This window comes from Pelophylax lessonae (genome assembly GCF_965119305.1).
Source record: "Pelophylax lessonae genome assembly, chromosome: 8".
In the NCBI taxonomy this organism is placed as follows: Eukaryota; Metazoa; Chordata; class Amphibia; order Anura; family Ranidae; genus Pelophylax; species Pelophylax lessonae.
Window position 1 is genome coordinate 29,959,087 of NC_138775.1, and position 12,507 is coordinate 29,971,593.

General features: G+C 46.5%; 1 protein-coding gene across 2 annotated transcripts in view; it reads right to left on the reverse strand.

The window, feature by feature from the left end:
• Positions 1-12,507, reverse strand: part of PODXL2 (podocalyxin like 2) — a 39,373-nt gene that overhangs the window by 11,669 nt on the left and 15,197 nt on the right. For both annotated transcript variants that reach the window (XM_082264732.1, XM_082264731.1), the window contains exons 4-5: positions 4,436-4,974; positions 1,412-1,486 (exon numbers count right to left, since the gene is read on the reverse strand). In XM_082264732.1, the coding sequence (XP_082120858.1) occupies positions 1,412-1,486; positions 4,436-4,974 (614 nt within the window). The remainder of the gene's footprint in view (positions 1-1,411; positions 1,487-4,435; positions 4,975-12,507) is intronic.

A 12,507-nucleotide genomic window follows, 5' to 3' on the forward strand; every position in this document is an offset into this window, starting at 1 on the left:
CCGATCAATGTCTCTGTCCATTCATAACTAAGGCATAGTAAACAGTGTTTACCATTCTTCAGTTTGTGAATGATCGGGAAGCTCTGTACAGAGCTATTCCTGTTAATTCACTCTGTGCAGCTGAGGATGCGGAAATAGAGATTGAGGACTGTGTCCTCAATCTCCTTTCTCTGTCTCAAAGGTGGAACATCACAGGTCTATTTAGACCCCTGATATCTCCCCAAGGCCCCCCCAACGGGGTTCCTAAAAATATTGTAAAAAATAAAAAAAAAATAATATTGTAAAAAAAAAAAAAAAGTAAACAAATAATAATATAGCAAAAAGAAAAAAACTACTGACAACAGTGGTGGAACTTCCAGGGTCACAAAGGTCATACTTGCAACTGTGCCCTGGCATTCTGGCTCAGAGGTAAGGGCCCCGGTTGGGGTCAGGGGGGCTCTAGATTCTTGCACTGGGGCCCTGAAGGTTCTAAGTATGCCACTGATTGTAATATATGTAGCCAGCTGATTAAGTTTAGGTTTGCTTTAATCCATTCATCCCCAGCAGGACATACTTACCGTTCCTTTTCTCCCCTGCCATCCATTCAGCACCAGGAGCCAAAGGAAATACCCAGTCATTTTAGGCATGGGGGACCATTTTTCTCACACAGAGTTATAGACTTCCCGTGTGACCATGCTGATTGGATCAGTACCGTCACATGGATTGTCCATAACGTGTGTGCTTCAACTCCTAGCTCATATAGGGCTTTTCATCACTCCTAGCGGTGGAGGAAAAGGACACTTTATGTGTCTAATTCCCTTTGAGTTGGCATTAGAAAAGTTCAACAAATTAGTCTGGCATCCACAGAATGCAAAAACAAGTAACCAAAGGAATAAAATATCTTCCTGTGGTTGCCTCCCAAGGCCCGCTCCGACCAACCCACCAATAGGCAGAGTACACCATTAAGTTCCTATAGAGTTATGAACAACGTACAGCCAGTGGAGCCTTTTTCGCTGCAACGCTGTTCAGCAGTGAAAGAGTCAGCAGCTTGCAGAAAAGGTCATCGAGCAGTTCCGCATTCCTCCCTCCCTCTACGGATGTCTAATCCCCTCTGCTGTTTCCATGACAACCCAGAGACCCTAGAGATGGTTAATAAGGACAGTTGTCATGGAGACTGGTACATCTCGGGGCAGGCTCCGGCCTGCACATCCAGCAGTGTAATTTGGGAGGGAAGGGGGCGGCTGAGCCTGCCACAAAATCAAGCCCTTGTCAGACGCGGGTTGTTGGTTTTTATTTTTTTGTAAAAGGAAGGTGGCGTTGTCTGTGGCAACCAAACAGATCCTGTTATCTTTCAAGGTCATGGTTGCAGCTCCAAAGCAAATATGTACTGGATGGTGTTGGCCAGTTCAGGTGGACAGTTGTCAGTACTTACACAGTCGATATCATCCGACATGTTGAGGATGATGTAATTTTTTCCTGCCAAATTTATCCAGTCTTTGCAGATTACCTGAAAATAATCAATGTATATATAATGAGGAAGGAAGATACAAGACTTTTGAATTCAGCAGTATCATATTGTAGGTTTATCTTAAAAATGAGGACAAAGTCTTTAGCATTCAATACTAGTCCCCCGATGGTCTTAGTGGTTCCTCCCACCGGTCCCTATTTCCTGTAGTGATGTAGGAGCCAGAAGAAGGAACCACAGGGCAGGATGGGGGTGCAGAAAAAGCAATGTATTATGGCATATCACAACCCAAGGCTCGGTTCACACTACGTCGCTCCGACTTAGGGGGCGACCTGTGAAGTCGTGTGGAGCGCGACTTGCACAGACTTCATAAAATGAATGTCTATGCAAGTCGCTCCAGGTCACCCCGAAGTATTACAGGACCCTTTTTCTAAGTCAGAGCGACTTGTGTCGCTCCTATTAGAACTGGTCCTGTACTACTCAATGGACCGCGATGGTGCGGGACTTGCCAGGCTGACCAAGTCGTCTGACAAGTCGTATTAGTGTGAACCGGCCAAATTTCACATTGGTTTTTTGATCAGCTACGACTGTCAATTGTGTCAGACGGACCTGACTGGAGATTCCATGGCATTCGTGGGCAAGCAGATGTAAATGGACTTTTACACCTTAAAGACAGATATACAGTACCCAAGCTCGACTGCAGATTCAGCTTCTTATGTCTGGAGACCGGTGGTCTGGCTATAGTGCTCCTGCACTCAAATGATGAGATCTATAATAAGTTTGGCAACTTGGTGTAGTCCATAACATCCAAATCTTTATTGGCTACATACTAAAACACACTGGTAACAAGCTTTACACGTTTCGGCTGTAGCAGCCTTTCTCTGTGTATTTTATTATGTAGCCAATAAAGATTTGGATTTTACAGACTACATAGAGTTCCTGGTTTGAACTTATTATGGACTTTTTCCTGGACCTAAACATGACGGATTAGAGGTAGCCTGATGTAAACAAACACAAGTCCATTTACATCCGGCCAGCCATAGAGCTATCATGGGCCTGCCCCTGTCCACTGTCAAAATGCGAACACAAACTGAAGGGGCACAGATGTAAAAAAAAAAGGATATCTGTCCAGTTCAGCTCTGATTCAGCAGAGGATCTGCTCATGGATTCCCGCTGAACAGAGTGGAGCAACCCTGTGTGAAAGGGCTCTAAACCAGGGCTGGAATAATCCCAAGTAGCCAACGCGCTCTAGAAATTGCAGTTGGTCCAAAACTTTTGAGGTGTTCTTTAGTTTCTGTCAATGGTGCTGGCTCCACAAAAAACTTAATGATTCTGAATTGGATAGACTAGCTCCTGAATTCCATATTAATTTGTCCATCCCCTGCCCTAAACTATACTAGATTGCAACTGTGCCATTTTGACCACCACTATAAGGGGGCATTCTTCCCACTGACCGCCACCAATGCATGGGGCATTTTTCCAAGGAACCATTTCTAGCAGAGGGTTCCCTGGGACCTGAAAATTATTTCAAGGGTTCCTCTTGGGTAAAAGGGTTGAGAAAGACTGCCATAGCCCATTTAAGCCCCCATATCTTGTATCTTGGTATACATGTAAGAGCACCTCACCACTCCTGATGCATGGTTGACCAATAAAGGCCTCTCCAGTGGAGCATCAACAGACAGATGTTGTTCCTGTTTGAAAAGAGGCTGCTTTACTACTTTGAGCTGTCTAGCCTTCCTTGATGTGATACAACTCTGGCCTTCAAAGGTTTTCCAAGACTGGAGCTGAATCAGGCAATAAAAAGTTGATTGTATAAGCTCTTGATGGTCAAGCAGCTTCACAGTTGAATTGTGAAGTACAGGAATTAGGTGATTGACAAGGGTCTAGGAACAGAAGACCTCTATCCAACAGCATGGCTCACATTGAGGAGTTTCCCTCTTCCTTTATGAGTGTGGATAGTCCCTGTTACAGTTTGGTTTATGCCAGTATCTAAATAATTTGTTTTATAATTTTTTTACTGTGCACTAGTGATGAGCCGAACATACCCCTGTTCGGTTCGCACAGAACACCGCCATGATTCGGAAAAGTTTGCCGAACTCGAACTCAAACGTTCGAACTACATTGAAGTCTATGGGAATTCGAACTTCTATAATCAAAAGAACTCATTTTAAAGCCTTAAATGCAAGTTCCCCCCCCCCCAAAAAAGGGTATGGGGGCCTGGGTAATGCCCTAAAGAACATATATCAATGAGAAAAAAAGAAAAAAAAAGCATTTTAAAGGAGCATTGATTTTAAATGATATTTGAAGTGGAACAATAAAAATGAAAAATTCCTTTAAATATTGTGCCTGGGGGGTCCCCGCAATGTTTCTGTAAAGTTTTGGATCTGTAGCATGGATATATCTTTCTACAGCAAAAAATACATTTATAAAGGAAAAAATGTAATTAAAACTTGCATTTAAACTAACCCTAACTCTAACCCTAAACCTAACCCTTATACAGCTGAGTCCTCATACAGCTGAGGCAATCATGAACATTGCTGGATCGTAGGGGGCTCAGGTGAGTATTAGGGGGCTGGGGGGCGCTGCACACAGAATGCATGAAGGTAAAATCCTCCAGCCTTTAGGACCACTTTAGTGTGTGTTTAGTATCACTTTAAGAGTCAGAGGTGGGAGGCCCCTTAAGTTTCACGGTTGCTGCCCTGTCCACTGTCTGGACCCATGCTGATATCAAACATTGTGTTCCAACTAAGTAACAGCAACAATATCAAAAACAGAGCCCTGAAGTTGGGTACATCACCTTAGTCAAAAGGGCTCTGTTATGCACACTCAGGAGACGGGGGTGTATTCTCATCATGAGCTCAATCATTTGGCAGAACAGTAGATGTTGGACTTCAGGAGACCTCTCACCTCTAACTTACAGACAAGGATGGTTCTCTTTGATGTGATGCTCCTTTTATTCCTCTAAATTCAAACAAATAAAAAAAAAAGTACCTGCTCTGTATTTGGCGACAGCTGCATGGGGGCTGCAGCCTTTGTTGGGTCAACTTCCCGTTGAGTGGAAAAGACTGGCGGAATATCAAGCTTCTTTTTGCTGTTGGCAGCAGATGAAGATTGGTTGACTAACATACTTTCATTGCCCATGTGTCCAGGGGGGTGATGCTTTGCAGGATGACCCCGTGAATCTGCAGGAGGTCCAGGATGAAGTTCGGATTCTGGCTTGTGACCGGCATGATGTCCTCTGGACCCGGAATGTTTCCTGTTCTTTCGGGGGGGCTTGACAGTTGTGTTGGAAGAAGTGAAGGTCATCTTGGTAGTTGTCCTCTCCTCCTGGTCTGGAACTACAGCTGTTGTCTCATTGTGTATGGGCTGTATGGGATCTTCCTCGGCAAGGACCTTAATGATTGGGGATACTTGTCTAGAAGTCTCGCTAGCCTCTGTGGGCCAAAATGTTGTAGATGTTACCAAAACTTCTTTAGGCAAAGTGCTCGTCTCATCTTGGGTGACCCTGCTGTCTGTGGACACGGGTTCAGCTATAACAATAATACAGAAAACATTTTATATTTTTAGTATAATTTCCATGATTTTTTAGTGGGCAGGTAAGGGGAATTTTCAGCAGCGGTGACCTATGTGTTTCTTTATGTATAGGTTTAATTTAATGGCTGATATTAAGCTTAATTAGCATTCTAGGCATTTGTCCTTAGACAAAGGAGCAGTCAAGCACAATCACTGTGCATTACTACTAAGCAGGAAGTAGTGCCTGCCTACGTGATGAGCAGATATGGCTTTCTTCTTCTTCATAACTGTATAAAACTGATTTTTCAAACAAACACTCATTGAAACCATTATTTTGACCACCTTCATTTACAAAGGCAAGAAAAAACTGTAAAAGACCAATGATTTTCCTTAATCACTTAAGCGCCGGAAGATTTTACTCCCTTCCTGACCAGGGGGTATTTTGCGATTTGGCACTGTATGATTTTAATGGACAATTGCGTGGTCGTGCGACGCTGTACCCAAATGAAATTGACGTCCTTTTTTTTCCCACAAACAGAGCTTTCTTTTGGTGGTATTTGATCACCTGTGCGATTTTTTGATGATGCGCTATAAACAAAAAAAGAGCAACAATTTTGCAAAAATAACAATATTTTTCACATTTTTTTATATTAAATCCCCCCCCCAAAAAAATGTAAAAATCAAAACATTTTAACATTTTAGGCCAATTTGTTTTCTGCTACATATGTTTGGTAAAAAAAAAAAAATCGCAAAAAGCGTATTTTGATTGGTTTACGCAAAAGTTATTGCGTTTACTAACTAAGGGATTTATGTCATTTTTGTTTTTAACGAGTAATGGCGGCGATCTGCAATTTGTTTTGCGGGACTGCGACATTGCGGCGGACAGATCGGAAACCTTGACTGACATTTTTGACATTTTTGGGGGTACCAGTGACATTACTACAGTAATCAGTGCTATACATATGCACTGTTACTGTAAAAATGACACTGGCAGGGAAGGGGTTAACTTTATTGGAGAAGGAGGGGTTAAGTGTGTCCCTAGAGGCGTGCTTCTAACTGTGCAGGGATGTGGCTGTGTGTGTAACAGCAGAGATCTATGGTCCTACATAGCAGGACCGTATGATCATAGCAGGACCGTATGATCTCTGCTGTTACACAAGGCAGAATGACAGGCGGCTTTGTTTACATTAGCCGCCTGCCCTTCTCCCTCTGTAACTGAAGATCGCGAGTGACCGGCGGACATCGAGTCCGCCGGTCACATGCACGGGGATCAGAATGAGCGAGCGGGGGCGGGAGCGCGCCTCTGGCGGCGCGCGCTCGCCCCCTATTGGCTCGCAGGCGAGTGACGTACCGGTACGTCGCTTTGCCTGGACGGGGCTGACCGCCGCAGTATATGTACTTGCGGCGGTCGGCAACCGGTTAAAGTAGAACTTAACCCTCCTATCATTTTCAGCCAAGGAAGCTGCCATCTTGACCTCCATTTGATCTTCGACTGCCATGATGCTGCACATGTGATCAGTTTTGACACCAGCCTTCCTTAAGAATTGACAGTTTGGTTGAGAGCACAGCCAATGTGACTGTTACATTCCCAGCACGTTCCAGCTGTTTCTTAAAGAAGAACTAAACCTAAAAGAGAAGTGTTTTTTTTCCCCCCAGTCATACTCACCTAGGTGGATGCTGCATCTGTCCCCCGCCGGCTATAACACTGAGAACCGAGCGATCAAACACCGCTGATCGCTCGGTTTTCAGGGCTGTCAGTCACCGGCTCTCTGCTCTGCCCCCTGTATCACTGGAGCGCTTGGCTGTGGAGGGGGTTGAAGTGGCCAGCTCAGGCTCTCAGCAGCTCACTGAGAAGCTAAGACGGGTGCCGGTCCAGGCATGTGGGCAAATCCTTCATTGTCGCAATCTTACCCAAGCCTGGACCAGCTCTGCGACGTCACCTGACAGCCCGCTGTCTGCTGAAAACGGGTTACAGGAGTGTAGATCGAACAAGCTTAGGCTTTACTTCTTCTTTAATGGATTATTATTAAAGTGGAGTTCCACCCAAAAGTGGAAACTCTGCTCATTTGCTTCCCCCCGAAAGGTGCCAAATGTTTTTGACAGGTACCCTTCCCCACTTTCGGGAGACAGCGCCATGGCGCCATCCCTCTGAAGTTTCATCCAGTTTCTCCTTCCCCCCACCACTGTAAATAGGCTTACATAAGGCTTACCTATAAGTTCTGTAAAGATCTCCTAAACATGCACAGTTTAGGAGATATTTACTTTGCATGCAGCCGGTGACATCACTGGCGCGTGCGTTCTGAAGGAACATCCGCCCGTGCCGCTCCTTCAAAGCCCTGTACCGTGAATGGCGGCTCCTGTGTGCCTGCGCGGGAGTGACTTCATCGTGGCTCCGGGCAATCAGATGGCTGGAGGACATGAACCCGGAAGTAAGACAGCTGAATATGGCGACCGTGTCTCCGGTGAGCGGGCAGCGCTGCGAGGGCATCGTTCTAAGGTAAGTATTTCATAATGAGCTAGTATGTGATGCATGCTAGCTCATTATGCCTTTGTCTTTCAGGTTTTTTATTTATTTATTTTTTAATGAGGTTTACAACCTCTTTAAAGTTCATGTATGTGTAAAAGCTGACGTCCCAATAATTTTGACAATATAGTGTATGTCCCTGGATATGGTTATAGAGGAGTCCAGAGTATGCTGAAGCTGCATCAGTCTGAATTATCACTGCAAAGGATTACACAAATTTCTGCATCTGTAAATCTCTCCCTGCGGATTACCAATTACTATCTTCTGATGAATTACATTACGGCGGGTCCCCTGTGAGTTTTTTGGCTGGTTGTGTAAATATTTCTGTGTACAGTTGGTAATTGACAGGAGTGGCTCAGCTAATGATGCTCCGGTGCTAGTTTCCCTTCCTCCTGCACTGGGCTTTATTAACTATATTGGTGCTTATGGGCCAATGCCTGGGGCAAAAAACTCAAGGGGCAGAAAAGTCAAAATTAATCCATTTTCCCCTTTAACATCTTCTAATCCCACTGTAGCACAGCAGACATTGACAACTCTGCACTGAATTCAAGAGCAGTGCAGCATCCTTGCCACTGCATTACAGGAAGCTGCACTAGACTAAGGTGATCAGATTTTTAAAATGAAATCCGTTTCCAAAATCCATATTACTACTTTTTTTTTATTGGCAAATGGCACAGGACTGCATAATACACATAGCTCTGGGTAAAGGCCTACATAATACACAGAGCGCTGGGTACAGGACTGCATAATACACAGAGCGCTGGGCACAGAACTGCATAAAACACAGAGTGCTGGGCACAGGACTGTATAATACACAGTGTGCTGAGCACAGGACTGCATAATACACAGAGCGCTGGCTAAAGGCCTACATAATACACAGAGCTCTGGGTAAAGGCCTACATAATACACAGAGTGCTGAGCACAGGACTGCATAATACACAGAGCGCTGGGCACAGGACTGTATAATACACAGAGCGCTGAGCACAGGACTGCATAATACACAGAGCGCTGGCACAGAACTACATAATACACAGAGCACTGGGCACAGGACTGCATAATACACAGAGCGCTGGGCACAGAACTACATAATACACATAGCACTGGGCACAGAACTGCATAATACACAGAGCGTTGGGCACATGGACTACATAATACACAGAGCGCTGGGTACAGGACTGCATAATACACAGAGCGCTGGGCACAGGACTGCATAATACACAGAGTGTTGGCACAGGACTGCATAATACACAGAGCGCTGGGCACAGGACTGCATAATACATAGAGCGCTGGGCACAGGACTACATAATACACAGAGCACTGGGCACAGGACTACATAATACACAGAGCACTGGGCACAGGACTGCATAATACACAGAGCGCTGGGCACAGAACTGCATAATACACAGAGCGTTGGGCACAGGACTACATAATACACAGAGCGCTGGGCACAGGACTGCATAATACACAGAGCGCTGGGCACAGGACTACATAATACACAGAGGGCTGGTCCCAGGACTACATAATATACAGAGCGCTGGGCACAGGCCTACATAATACACAGAGCGCTGGGCACAGGACTGCATAATACACAGAGCACAGAATTAAATAATACACAGAGCACTGGGCACAGGACTACATAATATATAAGAAGGTGTTAGGCATAGAGTGCAGGGTTCAGAGGTTTGCTATGCACAGAGGACACCTCTGCCACCACATCCATAGCTCACCTTTGCACCCTTCTCTCACAGATTATCTCTGCAGCCACCACTTAGCTCCCAGGCTGTTTCTTAGCCAGCATGGGATGCCCTGTCTATATTAATCCGGCCCTGAATCCGAGGACAAAAGCAGACACTGTCCCCCCGGTCCAAGTCTGTCCCCGGAAACCGGGGACGTTTGGTCACCCTACATTAGGCGGACTTCACTGACAGGACCAGCAAGTATTTGCAGGGGAACTAAGAGAAAACTGTAAGTGCGGATGCACTTTTAATGAAGTGCCGCAGCACATTTTTGTTTTATTGGGAGGCTATACTCAGTACTGAGACAGGTATATTCAGCACCCAGGGCAAGGAGGTGGAATGGTGCGCCCAGGGCTGCTGATAAGGCAGTACAGCTATCCCTCTTATACTGGGTCTAGGCCCCATCAGTTCAAAAGGGGGGCCCAGGCTCCTGCTGAGCAGGAGGGCCGGCTGTACTGTCTTTATCCAGACATATGCAGACACCAATCCTCTTCTGCCTCCCCCTGCAGTGCTGCCAGACTCTCCTCCTCCTTCTCCCTCCAACTTCACTGCAGGAGGATTGGTTCTAGCATATGCACCCCTTCCATTTGCTGTCTGCCCCCCCCCCCCCCCCTGCGCGCGCCCGGTGTGCCCCTTTCCCCCGCATCACTGCCGGCTTCCCTCCTCTCCTGTTGACAGGTGTTGCGAGTGCACAGGGGGATGTTTCAGGATGGAGGGAAAGGGCCAGTAAATATATAATTTATTGGCCCCTTCCTTTCCTGAATGAACACAGTGAGTGATCAGTACCAATCACTCCTGTGTCCATTCATCACAGAGGCATAGTAAACTTTGCTTCAGTTTGTGAATGAGCAAGAAGCCTTCAATTCATTCATCTATGCAGCTGAGGCTGCAGGGAAAGGGACGGATCTGTCATTAGTCACTTCCAGCCGGGGAGGGGCCCTGTCAGGTAGGCTGTATGGGGCCCCGTGATTTCTAACAGCAGCCCTGGGTGCACCCCTCCGCCACTGCTAATACATGCCATAGAATGGGTGTACTCTCCTGTGCCTATTCTCTCACTCCTTGCTCTGGCTGCCCATGGCTATTATGGAGTGTGCACTACACATGCGTAGCCAATTGCTTTCTTTCTAGCAAACAATAGGGTAAGGTAAGGTAGTTTCACAGTGTGTTTATTTGTTATGAGGTGGAGAGTGGGCATGTTGGAGCACAGTGTAACGGCCATAGCTGCTAAAGAGGGTATGAAGCTGTGGCCTGCTGCATGCCAGCCATTGATCTGGAGCTTGCATGCAGTAAGGGGGATCCTCTCCACTACCAATGTGCCATGGGCAGCTGCCCCTCCTGCCCATTCTTTGTCCCGGCCCTGGCTATAGTTATACTTTAAGGGCTAAATTACAAATGCAATGCCCTCTGAAGAGCCCTCTGAAGAGCAACAAGGAGGCATTTTAAACCCCACACCAGCACGCTGCAACTATGTTTGTTACCATTTCTGCTGTTTGCCCCCACTGGAGGACACAACACTCCTCTCTTGCGGCTTAAGCCAGTCTATAATCATGCTACCACTAACCTGAGGCCCTTTTTATTTCTTTCAAACCAAGACTTTCGGACCTGAAACTATCTTTCTGGGTGCAGGATTAAGTTTTCAATGCATCAGTGCCAGCTGGTTCCCTTCTGTTGGATGGATTGCTCTGTTGGGTGTCCCTTTCCACTATTGGCTTCTGAAATCAGGACAATTCAATGCTACTCTGAAGGGTGGGAAGAATAAGCAGAATGAGACTTTGTTTTTAAAATGAAACATGGAATGTTCATAAACATTTGATTCAGAGGCGTTACTAGAACCTTCAGGGCCCCGGTGCAAGAAACCATGAGGGCCCCCTCGGACCCCTGGCCGGGGCCCTACCCTTCAAGCCTGGGGCTCTTCCGACTGATCCTCGGGCCCTTTACTCTCGTTGCGGGACCCTTTTTTATGGTCCCGCAGCGGGACCCTTTCACAAGTTCTGCAGTGGGCCCCCTTTCCTGCCATTTTGGGGCCTCCCCACAGCGGTGGAATGCCAGGGCTCGGTTGCAAGTGTGACCTTTGCGATCCTGGAACTTCACCCACTGATGGCAGTAGTTTTTATTTTTTGGTGTTTTAATTGTATTATTTTTTTTATCATTTTATTCTGTTTTTTTACAGTGTCACTGACTATGACTCTGTCCATTCAGAAAAGGAAGGAGCTGGTAAATTACTTGTCTAACGACCTCTTCCTGGTTCTCTATTGTGACACATCCCCTGCAGCAGCCGGCAGGAGAGGGAGGGGAGCACAGTGGGGGGGGGGGGGGACCAGGGGAGCACACAGGGGCCCAGAGACAGCAGAACAACCCACTCAACAGTGGAACTTCCGCTTTAAGTACTCCTAACACTCTGACATGCCACATTTGGCATGTAATTTTTTTGGGAGGGGAGTAGGTACCTAGTTTTGACAGCGCTCCGAGCGGAAGTTCTCTTCTCCTCCTGCAGAAGTGCAATCTTCTGCAATCTTCTGGGGCACGTCAGAGGACCCAGAAGATTGCCGGCCAATCAAGACGCGCAGCACGACTCACGCATGCGCAGCCAGCTGTGAAGCCGCAAGCTGTCACAGCTGGGTGTTTACACTAGGGATGCCAGCGCCGCCCGAGAGCAGAGAGAAAGGATCGAGGCTTTGGGCGGCCGCATCGCTGGATCGTGGGACAGGTGAGTGTGTGTTTGTTAAAAGTCACTTTTTGTAGCTGCTGACTTTTAATAAACACCGACAAGGCTGGAACACCGCTTTAAAGAGGAACTGCAGTCTGCTCACATAATTTGTAATAAAAACATATTTGCCATTCTGAAGCTTCCCTCCAACCACTTTGCATATTATTTTGTATATACCGTGATTCTGTACTTGCTAAATATGCTGCAGAAAGCTGAAGCTGCTGCCTGTTCACTTCCTAGATTTACACAGACACACACCTACACATATATACACACACACACACACACACAGATACACATAGATACACACACACTCATAGCACTGCTTGCCTGCAAATTTCTCCTCTCTTGATGATTACTCATGGATCTCTGCAGTCTCCCGTTATCTCCGCCCTCATCCATCATCCTCCATCTCTGCAGCTGTCCTATGACTCATCCCTCCCTCCCTTGCTGGCAAACTCTCACGAGAGTGAGAGCGAGAGCTGTGAATGATGTCATTAGCCTAGGCTAATTACCAGACAAGAAAGAGGAGGTGGGCTGTAAGGGGTATTTACTAGCAGAAAAAATATATTTTACTATCCAA